The sequence below is a fragment of the Macadamia integrifolia genome, chromosome 9, assembly GCF_013358625.1.
Source record: "Macadamia integrifolia cultivar HAES 741 chromosome 9, SCU_Mint_v3, whole genome shotgun sequence".
Taxonomy (NCBI): Eukaryota; Viridiplantae; Streptophyta; class Magnoliopsida; order Proteales; family Proteaceae; genus Macadamia; species Macadamia integrifolia.
The window spans coordinates 30960752-30978484 of record NC_056565.1 but is presented as its reverse complement, the minus strand read 5'-3'; the positions used below and the strand labels follow the sequence as shown (position 1 = coordinate 30978484).

General features: G+C 38.5%; 1 protein-coding gene across 1 annotated transcript in view; it reads left to right on the top strand.

Annotated features, from left to right (window-relative positions):
• Positions 1-5343: 5343 nt before the first annotated feature.
• LOC122088475 (sterol 3-beta-glucosyltransferase UGT80A2-like) overlaps positions 5344-17733 on the top strand; it is a 72663-nt gene continuing 60273 nt past the window's right edge. The window contains exons 1-2 of the mRNA XM_042657754.1: positions 5344-5786; positions 15860-16068. Coding sequence (XP_042513688.1) covers positions 5609-5786; positions 15860-16068 — 387 coding nt within the window. The 5' untranslated portion in view covers positions 5344-5608. The remainder of the gene's footprint in view (positions 5787-15859; positions 16069-17733) is intronic.

The following is a 17733-nucleotide window of genomic DNA, read 5'->3' as shown; positions in this document are numbered from 1 at the left end:
TTCTTTTGCTTCCTTTCCCGGATAAATTTCTAAATGAACAACATATAAAATGTACATTCTTTGTAATATTTGAAGTAGATTTAATTAACTACATTGGTCTCATCATCATCATCATCATCATCATCAAAAACACCATTTTTTTTAGCACGTATCTAATTTAACTGTAACTAGACTGGCATACAAGCAATTGTTTTTGGATAACAAGGGACAAAGTTATGTAACTAACATTTAACATTTATAACTGTCAAATACTTTATACTTCCAAGTTTGACATAATATCAAAAGCAACTATATTCTCAAGTTGGTATACATTTGCTACTTTGAATAATGAATAAGAATTACCAAGAATAGTTAGCATATTTTATCATTCAAAGTATGACCTTTATTTCACAAGTGAAGTTTACTGGTTGGCATATTTGGATTATGACGGATTTTGAGATATATTTTCTATCCAAAATAAATAAAAAATGAAAAATAAGGGATTTGTTTAACCCTTCCCACTTAAAAAAAAATAATAATAAATAAAAAAAATGTAAATCCAGAATATGCATATCCGAAGATAAAGGTAGGAACACTTAGCAACATTGTCAAAGTATTTGGGATTGGTTTTGTAACTCTAAAATGTGTTGTGTGAAACCTCATGTGACAAGTTTCATTATGGTGGAAGTTGCCTTGCATTCAAATGAGTCGTTAAATTTCAGTTTCCCCCCTTTTTGTTTTTGTTTTTTTTTTTTTTTTTTTTGGGGGGGGTGGGATGAGGGTTGGTTGTGTTGAGGGTTATGTCTTCTATTCCATACTTTGGATTGTGGGCTTCTTTCCAAGGTCTAACGATTTTTTTTTTTTTAAGTTTTTATATTGAAGTAACTCAGGAAATTTATCTCTCTGTTTTCCCTATAAATTGATAGTAATGAGGATTATTAATGTTATTGAAATTTATAAACACAAAGAGGCATGAGGAAGAGAGATTGTAACTTTTCTCTATTGCTTGGAGCCGCTTTCATATCTCCATAGATGCATTTCCCTATAAATTGATTGTGATAGGGTTTATTAATGTTATTGCTGAAAATTCTTTAGTTATAAACACAAAGAGGCATAAAGAAGAGAGCCAGTAACTTTTCTCTATTGCCAGTGAAACTGCTCTCATATCACCAAAGATGCATCCACATTTTTTTTTTTTTGGTTTTTGTAAGAGATGCATCCACATTGTTGAACCATGTGTATTATAGTTGTGTACAGGATTTTTTCAACAAAGAAAGCTTTCAATACCAAAGGGAAATCATGCTGGCATACCTAGGCTACTTGGGCCATGCACAACAAATTTTCTTGATCCACCATTACTTCATTGTCCAACATCTGTAACAAATTTTTTTTTTTAAATTATATCATATAGCATAGTGTTTCCACCTAAATTTAGAACAAATAGCCCAAGACCCATGTCTTTTCGACCTCATTCTTTTGGCCCCGATGTAGTAGTATTAATGTACTAAAAATGGGTAAATGATATTCATATCTTAAGAGTAAAATAGGTTTTGACAGGCATCAATAGTTTAAGGAGGCAGTTTTCCTTCACCCATGGTAAAGGGGGAATTGCTTGATTATGGGTTTAGGTGTCTTAAAATGGCTATCGGGAACCATGGTGAGAGTGGTATCAACATTGTTTAGTTAGGGACAAAATAATAATGACCTTAAATGTATACTTTTCCTTCATCCATGGTGGAGGAAATTTTTCTCCATAGTTTAGTATTTAGGTTCCCTTTTTGTTATAGTTACATCCACAAAAAAAAAATGATAATAAAATAGAGTGAAGAGATATGGAGAAGAGAAAGAGAGGAGAAAAGGAATTTTTTAGTTGATTGTTTGATTTGAGGTAAAAGTTGATATAAAGTCATGGCAAAAATTTCCACACGCTCATATGCGAACACTACGCAAAGTCACAATAATGCAAGCTTCACTTACTCTCTTTTATTTGATAATTTGTAAGGTGGGTTTCCCAAACTTCTGAATAATTAATACTCTCACGGGCATCGCGGGAAACCCTCTCCCTAAAGTTATACTTTAAAACTTGTCGGATTTGTAATACAGAAAAAGTAAGAGATGAAAACTCTGAAAACCCTCACACTAATTGTGTTGTGGTGAAAAATAGAAAAAGGTTATTCTAGGTAAAATAGTGCCCAATAATCAATTGAGACAAGAATAAGTTTGGTCCCTACAAATGTGTATTTCGTCTATGCAAAGCAAGACAAAAGTTTCAATATAAAAGGTGAGGGAAAAGATTGGGTACATCATCGATATGTTGTCAGCTAGCGTCCATTGTGTCCATCACTCTCTCTATCTTGTCCCCCCTTTGAAATGATTCCATTGCCCCACTGTACATGAGCGATGTGCTTATCCCTTTCCTCACCCTTATGTCCATCTAAGGTTTAAAACCGCTCGAATCGAATACTTCGAGGGTAGGTCTCCATTCATTCTTATTCGCATGACTCGAAATTGATCATACTCAGCCGGGTTGACCTAGCTCAATAGGACTCGGCACATGTAGGATCAGTGTATTTTAGAGTAGGCTTCGTTTGATTCGAATCAAATGTGTCTGATCCTATTTTTAAATCCATGGTTAGATCTATGGACATTAAGGGAAGGCTTCTCAGTCATTCAGGCACGTATCTTTGGCATCCCTACCATAAATAATACTTGTTCCAACATTATGACTTCTTTCGGCAACACTGACTTGGTAACTGAGAGTGGCAGCCTGTAATAAATTTGGTGAGTATGTAGATTGCTTTTTGTTTTTATAAGAAAGACTATCTTGCTTGGGAAAGCTCTTTCACTCCTAGAAGCCTACAAAGAAGGATCCACACCTTTATGCTAGGGGGATGAAAGAGCTCTCGTAAAATTGTGATATCGGAAAAGATGCTTCTTCGAAAAAAGAATCGAGAAGCCGAGGACCAGTCTTCTAGGCAACATTTTGAACGTGAGAGCGAGGGCAACAAGCAGCTACATGAAACGAGAGTATGGTATTTGGGCAGGCTCCTCAAAGAAGAAAGTGGCCGGAAGCTCTCTTCAGATTGGCTATGAGAGAGTTGAGGCATGCTCTATTCGCTATTGTTCATCTTTTATTTATTTATTTATTTATTTTTGACTATTATAGTGTGCGAAAAGGCTGGCACGTTGATGGGGTGCCCAACCTCTGTAACTCTCTCTCCCTCCCTTTTGAAATGACTCCTATGCCCCTTATCTCAACCTCTCATTAACTGAGGGCTGTTAGCTCCAAGAAAAATTGCGGCGTGCCTCTATCTCTCTTCCTTAAAATATATTAACAACTCACCAAACATAGAAGGAAATTACACCTGTTTAAACACTAGTCATTGACAATCAAGGGGGTGGAGGGGGAAGAGAAAACTAGAATAGAAAGAAGCCAAAGCATCCGCCCCTGCATTTTGCCTTCATGAATGGTATGACAAAAGAAATACTATACATTCGAAAGAGGCAATCAACCTCCTACAATCTTCAATGATATAATAGATGCGCCAAGAAACCTTGAGAAACCAATCCACCAAAAAATGTCGATGACGAGTTGAGAATCACCTTCCAAGAGAAAATGAGGGAACTGAAATCTAGCAGCAGTTTGAAGAGCTTCTTCTACGATTACAAAGGTAAAACAATTGACGATAGGTTTGGCTATTTGTTCATTAAAGGTGAATTGCAGATAGTAATGAAAAATTATTTCAATTTTTCTTACCAATTTACCAATTCTATTTCATTTCCGTTCGATTCCAGATCTGATCATTTGCATCAGATCAATTATTCTGAGTGCAGGTCGAGCCCATGATTTTCTATTTTTTCTCTTTTAATAAATTCATTGGTAATTTGGAAGATGAGATCTCTCTAGATCTAGGGGGATCTTTATTCATTTTAAATTTTTATATTTTTAAGTTGAAGAGAATTAAAAAAATAAATAAATAAAGAGGAATTGTTTCCTAGGGAAATGCGATTCTGCATGTGAGGTCAATGGCAGCACACAAGGGAGCATTTACAGAAGATTCATTTTTTTTCCATTTCATGGCGTTAGGTTGATTACTTCGCCCCTCCATATGTATCCATAATCTTTATTTTAATTTTTTTTTGAATAATGTAGAAAATCAAAATGATATCACATAGGGAGAAAGAACTCTGCTAATCTGGTGTAAGTACCATTCATGCGCAAGGCCAATGGAAGAGCACAAGGAGCATCTTCAGTGCACAAGATGGGAGGCAGTGTGGTCTTTTTCATACCCTCCTGTATCTAAGCATAAGGTACACTAGGGTTCTTCTTCCCTATTACATATTAGGAGGTTTTTATTTATATATTTTTAGATAATATTAGAAAAACAGAATGATATTTAAGGAGAACTTCCCTCTTATAACTAGGGTAGAAAATCAAACTAATGACCTTAATAGGACTTAGACAAGCGCTCTATTGTGATGGACTGCATCTATCATGCGAAAAGCGCTTCCCCACAATTTAGAATCTTGGGTCTTATCTGTTTGACGAAAGAAAATGAAAAAGGCTAAAAAAAATAGAAAATTTGTATTTATTTCTCACAAACTATAACAAATAAGAGTGTTTGAGCAAGTGTGATGAAAAATTTATGGGACAACTTCGTAATGTATTTATTTATTTGTGGTGATGTGGCATACTATTTTTTCAATCCAACGCACTTTTCTTTAAAAAACAAAAAAAATCCACTCACTTCCAATTTTATTAATAAAACATTTAACACTAATCATATAAATTTTCTCATCGTGTTATTCTATCTCTTCGTCCCATTTCTCCTCTCTCCCATAAAATCCCACTCCATCTCCATTTCGTCTTTTCCCATCAAATTCCATCGAAAGAGTCATTTCATTATTTCTTTTCTTTCCCTTTACCAACTCAACACACAGACACTTGTGTCCCTGTCACCACCAAACAAAACAAAACAATCCTTAATGATGGAAATTCAGTCAACTCGGTCCAACGTTATACACATAATACATAATAATACATAATACGTTACTTTTGTTTTATTTGATTCCCACGTCAAATATTCCCAAAAAAATAGGAACATCCGCATTTACGTGGGCCGGGAAGGGTATTACGTGGCGTAGGTCCCACATAATTCCATCTACGGAGGATCCCTCTTGAAGGATCTCGTAGCCTGCTGCCTTTACTCTTGGAATGCTTTCTATATTATAATGAGGAAGAGTCTGGCAAATCTAACGACTAACGACGTCCCACTCTATCTTATCATTTCCTGTAATAACCATTGATTTGGAATCAAAATCGTCGTTTCTAATTTCATATGCAGTTGCAGTTACAGTCTCTCTCCCATTCTGCTTTGTCTTCTTCAACCTTCCAATCATCGAATAACAAAGCAAAGCAAAGCAAGTAATCTTTTCCTTTTGGCAAAAGTTTTCCTCCATTTTTTAAATTTTACTTTAGGTCTTTAGGGTTTGGATTCCTTAGTCAGGAAGTAGAGGATTTGTGATTTTCTCTCAGCATTAAAGGTTCCGCAGATCTGGATCAGAGGTTGTAATAGAGCACTGGAAGAGAGGGAGTTAGAAACTGCACTCTTCGGTGGTGGCAGTGACGATGGCGGATTTTCGGGAGAGTGGTCGAAGAAGCTCTTCTGAAAGTGACGATGAGGACTTTGTTTCATTGAGTGGCGAGGAGGATGATGTTGTTGTTGATGGAGGTTGGAGTGATAGTGATTTTGGACGCAGGGAGGCTGCGGGGAGTTCCAGTACTAACGGAGTTGGCGACTCTTCAGGTAGGGCATAATTTGATTCTCTACACTGAAATAAATGGAATGACAGACTATTTATTCGTGGTTTCTTCGATTAAAGAAGGAAGTGCTTGCCTGGTCATAGTTGGTTCTTTCTGCTGAATTTTTCTACTGAGATAGGGACGAAGGAACTTATTGTCTGTAGTCTCTCTACCAACTCAGTAGAGGCCACTAGTCTGGCGACATGCATGGATGTGGGAACACTCTAACAATTTCATGTTCAAATATTAACAATCCTTTGGAAGGAACCAAATATTATTTTTGGACAGTCTTATATCCACTTCTCTTTTGGTGATTGTTTCAAATAGGGAATACTATATGCATCACATTTCTATTACTTTTTCTGGGATTCCTTGTTTTCCCTATTGCATTGGATAGAATTACATTCTGATTTAAGTCTAAGATCCTCTTTACCTGATTTTTCATTGGATCCCTAGGCAAGTTCCAAAATTGCATGATTGCAGGTTGTTTGTATTATCACTGCCATCAAGTTTAAGCTTCTGAAGTCTTCGATGTTCTATGTCAATGTTATTGAGGCTGATGTGGTTAACTATACTCCTCCCTCCCCCCGCCCCCTCTTTTTTTTTTTGGATGAAAATTAACCATACTTACAATAGCTCATTTTATGTCATATTTACTATTGAAAAGGCACTTTGGTAGAGAAGCCATGCAAAAAGGAGAAAAATATTGGGCAATCAAGGGACACCATGCTTATAGACTGAATGGGATTGGTTGAGGATGTTGATATGGATAGGTAGCAACCAAGGATTAAAGTATCGGTATTGGTCGCCGTATCGGTCGGCCAAAATTAAGATACATATCGGAGGGTATCATATCGTATTGGAGATATGCTAAGATACGCTAAAGATACGCACATAAATGGATAAGAAACACTTTTTTATCCACTTCTGCATAAAAAAAGTAGTTAAAAAACGCTACATATAACAAGTATTATGCATTAACTCTAAATTGAGAATATCGCATTAAGAATCCAAGGTTCGTAATTGTCCCATAAATGTAAAATCCGTGTTCCAAACCTTGATTTCTACTTTAGTTAGAGAGAAAAATGGTTGGCAGCAACTTTGGAACAAAAACACTTAAAAAAAAATGTGTTTTTTTGAAAAATGATCTATCTTGGCCACTATATGACCTTAGCACACCGTATTGGTACGTATAGTTCCATATCGGTATGTATCGATACACACTGAAACATACATTTCACCTCGATTTTATATTTTCCATAGAGTATCAGTATGTATCGGTGCGTATCGTAGGATACATATCAATACGAAAGAATTTTAAAAATTTTATGTATCGCATCGGTAAGGGCCTATATAGATACGTATCGGCCGATACGGTACGATATGTACCGATACTTTAAACCATGGTAGCAACAGACTATGAAGGAAAATTTATAAATTAATTCATCCAAAAGAATTGGGAAGGGCCCTCATAGGTGAAAATACAATAGAAGGTTGATTGAATTGTTTTGGCTATTTAGACATTCAGTGGTGTTACCAGCTTGATGGAGCCAATGGGTGAAAGTTGAAATCTTTGGAAGGAATTAATGGAATTTTACTCCATCTTAATGGCATTGGTGGGATGGTGTAGAGACTTGTTTGGGAATGTGCTAGTAGATTGGGTTGCTGCGGGGTTACTATGTTCCATATCCATACTGTTGTTTGGATCGAAGAGGATGGAGAAATTACGAATATCCTGGCTCTGGAGATGCATTCTCAATTCCAGACCCTATGCTCTCCTTGCAATCTCTTGCTCTATGGGCAATGGCTCTTCCACCTTGCTCTGGCTTGACCCTTGGCACCCTGCAGGCATCCTTCTTCTCCTAGTCTCCCCTAGAATCTTCTCCTCCATTGGTTCAACTCGCTTTGCCACCGTTGCCTCCATCCTCTCTCCTAGTGGCTGGTCCCCTCCTCTCCCTCCCCCCTTGCCGGACCTCTGGTCTACCCTCCCCCCCATCTCCCCTAGTCACCGAGGATTACAAGATACCATTAATTGGGTTCCCTCCTTCTCGGGCCAATTCTCCTCTATATCGGCCTAGAACTTTACCAGCTCTAAGACCCTCTTATTCCCTGGAGAAATATCATCTGGTTCAAAGGGCACATCCCTTGCTATAGCTTCACCACCTGTCGAGCACTCTCCTACTATCTCCCAACATAGTCTTTCCTTAATTACCGTCACATCTGTTGGTGTATGATGTCTTGTATTCTGTCGCAGTTTAATCCAGGGAGTACTGGTGCAGCACCTAGACAGGCAGGACGGTGGTCCCGCTAGCCGGTTAGCGGGCCGTGGGGGTTGCAAGGGGGGCAGGAGGCCCCCTTGCATAGCAGGGGGTGTAGGGGGGCACAGCCCCCCGCTCGAATTTTTTTTATTTGAGGGCAATTGTGTACTTTCCGGATTAGGGTTTTTTCGCTATATATTTGTAGTGAGGGTTTCTTTCTCTGTAATGCAAGCAATACTGAGAGGTGTGAGGACGAGCGCTGTAACCCTATTCTCCATTGATAGTGAAGCAGGATCTCATCTCACCGGGGACGTAGGCAACATTGCCAAACCTCGTAAAATCCGTGTGCATTGTTTGTTTGTTTTTCATTATCTTCTGCATCGTTTTAGGGCTGCGTTTCTACAAATTGGTATCAGAGCTCTAGGTTTCCGTTTTCTAGGGTTTACTATCACGATGACAGGGAAGGGATCGAATGTCAAGTATGACATCGAGAGGTTTAATGGGAAGAACAATTTCACCCTCTGGCGTCAAAGGATGAAGGATCTTCTGATACAGCAAGGTTTGGCGAAAACGTTATTGGGGAAGTCGAAGAAACCTGAAAAAATTACTGACGAAGATTGGGAAGAGATGGAGGAAAAGGCGGTAAGTGCTATTCGATTAAATCTTTCTGATGATGCCCTACAATATGTTGTGGGTATCGATTCTGCACCGCAATTATGGGCGAAACTTGAAAGCATCTACATGACGAAGTCCTTAACGAACAAGTTGTTCGTGAAGAAGCAATTATACTCTCTACAGATGGAGGAAGGTATGGATCTATTAGAGCATCTTAACATGTTCAATCAGATCGTAAGTAAACTTGCAAACCTGGAGGTTAAGATCGAGGATGAAGACAAGGCGTTACTATTGCTGTCGTCGCTCCCAGAATCATATGATCATCTAGTAACGACTCTCTTGTACGGGAAGGAAACCCTTGAGATGGATGAAGTCGCAGCTGCCCTCATGTCCAATGATACAAGGAAGAAGGCCAGCAGTACGAAATCTCAAGGAGAAGGTTTTTTTCGGAGGTGACAAGGAGCAGGAAAGAGGGAGATCAAATCAGAAGGGATCTGGGAAGAGTCGATCAAAATCAAAAGGGGCAAAGACAAAGGTCTCTTGTTACTATTGCAAGAAGGAAGGTCATATGAAGAGAGAGTACTTGAAGAGGAAGGCGGACTTAAAGAAGAAAGGTGTAGATAAGGCATCTGAGGAAGCTAGCGTGGCTGACAGTTCAGATGGAGATGATGGAGATGTACTCTCTATATCATCAGGTAAGAACCAACCTTCTGATTCTTGGATTTTAGATTCTGGATGTTCATATCACATGTGTCCACATAAGGATTGGTTTGATACATATCAACCATATAATGGTGGGTCTGTCCTAATGGAGAATGATGCCATATGCAATACGATTGGGATAGGCACTATCAAAATGAAGATGTTTGATGGGATAGTAAGAACCTTAGCAGATGTGAGACATGTACCAGAATTAAGGAAAAACTTAATATCTTTGGGGGCACTTGACTTAAATGGCTGCAAGTACATAGCAGAAGGTGGAGTTCTCAAAGTTATTAAGGGTGTAATGGTTGTCATGAAGGGACAGCTAGCAGGAAACCTATACAGACTCATAAGGAACACAGTTATAGGTGGAGCATCTGTGACTACAGATGCAGTATTTGATACAGATGATACCTATCTGTGGCATATGCGGTTAGGGCATATAGGAGAAAGAGGATTGATGGAGCTTCATAAAAGGAAAATGTTGAAGGGAGTAAAAACTTGTAAACTGAATTTCTGCAAGTATTGTGTGTTCGGAAAACAGTGCAAGGTTAGTTTCAAAACTGCAAAACATAAGAGTAAAGAGGTGCTTGATTATGTACACAACGATGTATGGGGTCCTTCAACAACAAAATCTAAAGGTGGGGCAGAATACTTTGTGACCTTTGTTGATGATTGCTCAAGGAAAGTCTGGATCTACTTCATGAAGCATAAAAGTGAGGTGTTCACTAAATTTAAGGAATGGAAGGCTGAGGTAGAAAGGAAGACAGGAAAGAAAATTAAATACTTGAGAATAGATAATGGAGGAGAGTACACATACAAGCCGTTTCTAGAATTATGCAAAGCTGAAGGGATTACACGTCACTTCACGGTTCCAAAGACACCACAGCAAAATGGTGTAGCTGAAAAGATGAACAGAACACTTCTAGAAAGAGCTCGGAGTATGAGGTTGAATGCAGGGTTGAGCAAGAGATTTTGGGCAGAAGCAGTGAACATGGCATGTTTCCTCATCAATAGGTCTCCATCAAAGGCGATTGATTATAAAATTCCTGAAGAGGTATGGACAGGAAAACCAGTAGATTATTCTATTCTAAAAATATTTGGCTGTCCAGCCTATGCGCATGTTGAGAGTGAGCAGCGTTCCAAGTTAGACTCAAAGTTTAAGCAATGTATCTTTCTTGGTTTTAAGAAAGGTGTAAAGGGATTCACGTTGTAGGATCCAAGTTCACAGAAAGTTGTGGTTAGCAGAGACGTATTTGATGAGTCTCATATAGTGAAGTCAAATTACAATTCACAAGAAGTTGATGAAAATAAAAAAGGTTCTACTGTGCAGGTGGAGTTAGGTGAGTTAGAATCAACAAGAGAGAATGAGTCATCAAGTGACTTACCAGGACAACAGGAAGCAGTAGAAATTCCCTATGCTGTGGCAGAGGGTAAAGGGAAGCATACTCACAAAGCACCTATGAGATACGGGTTTGAGGACATGGTTGCCTATGCCCTCACTGTAGGTACAGGTGATCCATCTTCCTACCATGATGCTTTGAGTGATGCACAGCATGATAAATGGATGACAGCTATGATGGAGGAAATAGAATCTCTACAGAAGAACAAGACTTGGGAGATTGTGGAAAAACCCAAGGAAAGAAAAATCATTGGGTGTAAATGGGTCTTTCGTAAGAAAGAGGCAACATCTAAGAAGGAGCGTGAAAGGTATAAGACCAGACTTGTAGCCAAGGGCTATGCACAAAAGGAGGGGATAAACTACAATGAAATATTTTCTCCGGTGGTGAAACACACTTCAATCAGGGTACTACTTGCTTTGGTGGCCATGTATGATTTAGAGCTTGAACAATTTGATGTGAAAACTACATTTCTTCATGGTGACTTGGAGTAATAGATTTACATGGAGCAGCCTGAAGGTTTCAAGGTGCAGGGAAAGGAAGACCATGTTTATCTGCTTAAGAGGTCGCTTTATGGCTTTAAGCAATCTCCTAGGCAGTGGTACAAGCGCTTTGATTCCCACATGATGAAGATTGGCTACACAAGAAGTGAGTATGATAGTTGTGTTTATTATAAAGTGTCAAGTGATAATTCCATTATTTTGTTGATGCTCTATGTTGATGACATGCTCATTGCTGCAAAGAACAAACATGATATAGTCTCTTTGAAGTCTTTGTTGAGTGCTGAATTTGAGATGAAGGATCTTGGTGCCGCTAAGAAGATCCTTGGCATGGAAATCCTTAGAGATAAAAATGCAGGTAAACTTTGGGTAACTCAGAAGAGGTATATTGAAAAGGTGCTAGAGCGTTTCAATATGGAAAAGGCCAAGCCGGTTAGCACTCCGTTAGTTGGCCACTTCAAGTTATCTGAAAGGGAATGCCCTACAACACATGAGGAGATGGAGCAGATGTCTCAAGTCCCTTATGCTAGCGCAGTTGGGAGTCTCATGTATGCTATGGTTTGTAGCAGGCCGGATTTGTCTCATGCAGTCAGTGTTGTTAGCAGATACATGAGTAATCCAGGGAAGGAGCATTGGAATGCAATCAAGTGGATCTTCAGATATTTGAGCAAGACTAAAGATATAGGTGTTATGTTCAGTGGCAAGGGAAGTTCTACAGAATTGGCAGGTTATGTTGATTCTGACTATGCTGGTGATTTAGACAAGAGGAGGTCTACTACAGGGTATGTGTTTACATTGACTGGTGGACCTATATCATGGAGGGCGATGCTTCAGTCTACAATTGCATTGTCCACTACAGAGGCAGAGTACATGGCAGCAGTTGAGGCTGCCAAGGAAGGAGTCTGGTTGGCTAGACTGGTTCGTGAGTTGGGGTTGGAGCAAGGAGGTACAGTGTTACATTGTGACAGTCAGAGTGCCATACATCTTGCAAAGAATCAGGTGTTTCATGTAAGGACAAAGCATATTGATGTGAGATTTCACAAGATCAGGGAGCTTGTGTCAGAAGGCAGTATTCACTTGAGAAAAATTCATACAGATCTCAATCCTGCAGATATGTTTACAAAGCCAGTTACTACAGAGAAGTTTGAGTCCTGTTTGGACTTGATTAATATTACTCATTGTTGAAGATGAGGGACGTACCAAATAGGTGCGGGTTTGTACATCTAATGAGGTACAATGATGAAGACGTCTACAAGTTATCATTACAGGAGGCTCGACAGAATTCAAGCCAAGGTGGAGATTGTTGGTGTATGATGTCTTGTATTCCGTCGCAGTTTAATCTAGGGAGTACTGATGCAGCACCTAGACAGGCAGGACGGTGGTTCTGCTAGTCGGTTAGTGGGCCATGGGGGTTGCAAGGGGGGCAGGAGGCCCCCCTGCATAGCAGGGGGTGTAGGGGGGCGCAACCCCCCACTCGAATTTTTTTTATTTAAGGGTAATTGTGTACTTTCCGGATTAGGGTTTTTTCGTTATATATTTGTAGCGAGGGTTTCTTTCTCTGTAATGCAAGCAATACTGAGAGGTGTGAGGACGAGTGCTGTAACCCTATTCTCCATTGATAGTAAAGCATGATCTCATCTCACCGGGGACGTAAGCAATCTTGCCGAACCTCGTAAAATCCATGTGCATTGTTTGTTTTGTTTTTTCATTATCTTCTGCATCGTTTTAGGGTTGCATTTCTACAACATCCAGGTTCCTACCTCCTATTGTTTGTGTTGGTATGGACGTATAGTACTGAAGATGTGAACCACCTTTTCTTCTCCTGCCCTTTCTTTGCCTCCATCTAGAAGAAGGTCCTCTGCTCATGCTGGCCCTCCACTTGAACCATCCTTCCCCTCACCAGTGAATGGATCTAGGTAGACATGACCTAATAGTGGCTACACCATATGTGACACAGTTGGGAAACTAGCTTTTTGTGCCACAATTAACCACCTTTGGATGGAAAGAAATTTACGTAGATGGACCCCCAACTCTCGTTCCTTTGAAGGGATTTGGGAGGCCATCTATTTTGATGTTTCCTCTAAGATTAGATTCCTCAGTCACCGTCTGGTTCGTGATACCCCAAGGAACAGGCTCATTGTTGTCTCTTGGGGTCTTTCTACATCTTTCATCTCCCCCCTAATGAATGTCTCCTATAGTTAGTCTCTTTGAGGGTTAGATGCCCCCCTTTTTGTGGGTTTTGTCTTTTTGATTACCCCCTTTTTTTCCCTTGTATATTCTTCTTCTCGATAATGAATTATTTATTCATCCAAAAAAAAAAAAAAAGCTGTGGCCCTTTGGAGTAGGTTGGTTGGTTATAAACAAGTATATAGTACATAATGTTAGTGTTTTCTAGACTATTAGTTACTTAGAGACTGGTATCAACTCCTTTTCATGAGGAATGGGAAATTGAAAAGGTATTAAGCTGGCAGCTCCCTCCCGAAGGTGTGGCTAAGGTCAACATGGATGCTTTCCCCTGGAAATAGAGAGTTCTTAGGTACTAGGTGGGGTTTTAAGTATTGGTAGTATTGTATCGGTATCGCTATGAAACTTATTTTTCAAAAAAAAATTTTATAGATTGATTCGGTTTGATGGGGGCTTGATACTATCCGATACGAGACCAATACAGTCTGATACAGGCAAGTTACACTTGATATGCCTCCTTTAAACCTCCAAGACAGAAATCGTTAGTGATAATAAACGTGAGCAACTGAAGGCCTTGTAAACTTGTTTTTTTCTTTGATATGAGTTGGAGGAAATCATCTAACATATAAAATGACTCTAATCTTCACCATTTCAACAAGTTTTGGGGCTTGCAGTGCTCAAGTCACAGATCAAAACAAATTTAGGTGAAAAGTGGTAAAGTTGTGGATATATATTTTTGGGTGCTTAATTTTTTTTTTTTGTTATGCATCACTTGATTAGGTAAAAATGATTCAAATCCTTGCATCAAGCTGATATATATTTACGTACTGCATAATAAGAATGTGTTTTATGCTTTAAATCTGTATTTTTTTAAGGGGAAGTGTCCCCTGTGGGGGAGCGAGCCTGAGGGAGCACGAGGGCCAGTGGAAGCTAGAGGTCATTTTTCCATTTCATGGGGGGTGGGGTTGTCATTCGCAGCCCTATGTGTTTGGCAGAGGAGCCACACTCCCCCACATAGCCATTTTCCCTTCTTTTTTTTTTTTTTTTTTTTTTTATATGTATCATAAGCACATACTGCACATTTATGCATTTATTGACCATTTCCATGTGTATCTTTAGTGTATCTTGCGTCTCTTCTATATTTTATGTGACACCCAAGAATACGTCAAGTACCAGACCTGGGAGATCGATAAGGTGTCCCCACCAAGAATACGGCAAGTACTAGGGGGTTTGGGAGATTGGTGAAGGTGTGCAAACTTTAGTCCCACATCGCCTAAGGAGAGGTTACTTGGCTAGTTATTAACCTCTAGCCTCATTAATATGGCACAACATGTTTTAAAGCCTTAAAGTCAATAGGCCAAAGAGGACAATATTGTGCTAAGATTAATGGGGCTAGGCCGTTACACTTTAGGATACAATATGCTAATTTTCTTAAATCATCTCTATGATATGAAGCCGATATTGATACTTTAATCCTTGGTATTGGAGGAGTGATTGGGTCATGAGATGGAAGCGTGGCTGGATTTTTTTCGGGGCAAATTGGAGAAGGCGACTCTACTAGTGAAGAATTTAAAGCTCTATTTCTTGTTGAGCAAGGGGTGAATTCATGCAATAGTGGAAGGGAATTCAGCAAATGTGATTAGATGGAAGATGGATTCAAGCAAGGCTCCTTGGTGATATTCACTTAATAAAGCCTATTGGAAGATTGTATCCCAAGCTATATTAAGTTCCACCATGAGCTTGTATTGGGTGGGGTTGAGGCAGTAGGTCCTTTTGAGGACGACTGCCTTTGTTCTTGTAGTATTTCTATGTATCCTATATCCTTTTCTACTAAGTTGTTTATTCTCTTTTCATTGATAAAATTGTTATTAATCGCCCTAATAAAACAACATGAGTATAAGTTGTATAAAATCTTACCTTTCCTTTTATATTTTTCTCTCTTGTTTGGATTTGCAGCCAAGGAACCCAAGGAACAGATTCCTGGGCTGTTGCTTAGGTCTGCCATTTGTCAGTTTGCTTGACACACAAACTTTGTGGACATTTTGTCCACATCGACCTATGTTATAGCTATTTGGACAGTTCTTTGAGTTTGCCATGAAATGAAAGAAAAGTTAAATTACTGTAGAAAAGTTAAATTACTGTTGTTCCCTGATGATGATATTTACATCTCCGTTGACTTGCTTGTCTGCTCATAATTTGTTCTTGTTAGAAGAGTTCACTTATTTTATGTTACATTACATGTCCCTTTTGTGTCTCAGGTTTTGAAGCTTATTCATTCCCTTTTTAATTCTCAAAACTAAGAATATTTTCTGGATATTTTTTGAAGTTCTTTATGCATATGGTTGGATGGTTAAACATTCAGATAACTCACTATTCCTGAATCCATAATCCATGCTGTTTCTGATCTGTCTTCCCCAGGGGCTGTTGACAGGAGCTTGACTAGAGCGAATACTTCGCCTGGGGAAATTTTGAATGCTGACAACTTAGAGACAGCTTCTGACGAATTCGAGACGAATCCAAGTCATCTTAAGTTGGAACGATCAAAAACTGAGGGGCTTAAAAGACATAGTATCCTTGGTGAAGAGGCAAAAAAAATATTTGATGACAAAATATCATCCCAGAAGAAGGTATGTTCAATCCTGAATGTTTTCAATGTTACTTCGGATGGATTTTCCTATCCAAGAAATGACACAAATTATGGTTTTATTGTTCATTTATGATTGTCAAGTGAGAAGTTGAGATCTTATTTAGCTGAAATTTTAGGCCTTTAACAGAAGGTATGGCCTTAAGAGGCATGGATATAGCACAATTTTGGAAGCGTACTTGTGTAGCCAAATGTGGATGGTTTGGATTAGGATTTCTTAACTGATTGATTGAGTTATGGTTTCTTGATTGTGTGATTGTCTCAACCATAGGCATTTTATGGTAGTAGACCTATTAAGAACATTTTTGTTAAATATTTCAAAAAAAAACTGTTATAAGTGGTGATGCAGTTAAGGGGGTTTTAAAGGAAAGGTTCCTTATGTAATGCAATGCTAACCCCGAACCAGTGGGATCTGGTAGGAGATCAGCATGCAACAGGATCCCAGGGAAAAGAATAAGGACCAGATTAGGAGAAAATTGAATTACTCAACCAGAACAATTCTGATGTGCATAAAATTCTGGTCGAATGCTCTAATCAGTCATTATAATAGGTCTAAAAAATGATCTAACTGTGATGGACAAATTTAAAGATATTGAGATTTCCTTATCAAAGTACGAAGCTGAAATTTCAGGGAAAACAGTCAAATTGATAACAAGAAATTTTAGAATTCATACAGTAGTCTATAATTGATCTGATTTAATGAATTCAGAACCGATTGAAGTCTTGACAAAATACTGAAATCAGAACTGATAATTGAATTAGAAACAAGGATTGTGAGAAACCAACTTGAAGTAGGATTGTTCAAATTGATGGTTGAAACTGAAAGAATTGGAACCAACATCACAAAGAATGTTCAGCTATGGAATTAGAATGGTATTCTGAAAACAGATTTGAAAAGCCAGATCTGAATACTGAGTTTGGAAACATACTTGTACTAGCCTACGAGGATATTCTAAATTTGACTAAAACAGAGTGTAAATCAGAGTTCTGAACCCAGCAAGCAGTAAAGCAATTCGATGATAGGTTGTGCTAGAATTTTCAGTAACAATCAGCAACCAACAATGATTTTCAACAGGTCAGCACAATCGAAAAATAGTAGAACTATCATGCACAGATTTAGTGAGAAAATGATCTGACCTGTGATTTGATTATAGTATAAGAAAAGAAGGATATGAATTAGGAGCTCCACCTGATCCTCAGGGCTGGCATCCCACGAAACCCAAGTGTACAAGGCTTTACCATAGTTTTTAAGGCGGTAAGGCGACGGAGGCGTTTGAGGGTCTTTTGGAGCGCCTTAGCGATAAGGCGGGCATAAAGTGTCGCCTTATTGACTAAAGCGTTTCTGTGTAATTTTTTTTATAAAACCAATCTATTTGGCTCAAATCCTAGTTGAATCCTATTACTCATATGTTAAATAAATATTAAAGATTTATATTCATACCAATGTAAAATATTCATCAAGAAAACAAATCAATAAAGTGAATAAACTAAGTTCATCTTCATCAATCATCAATCATCACTAATCAATTGTCATAACATATTAACATGTAATATAAATACATAATTATGAAACAAAATTATAAATATAAAGAAAAGAAGACATAAAAAATATAAGTATTTATTATACTTACCTCTATGATGCCAAAAT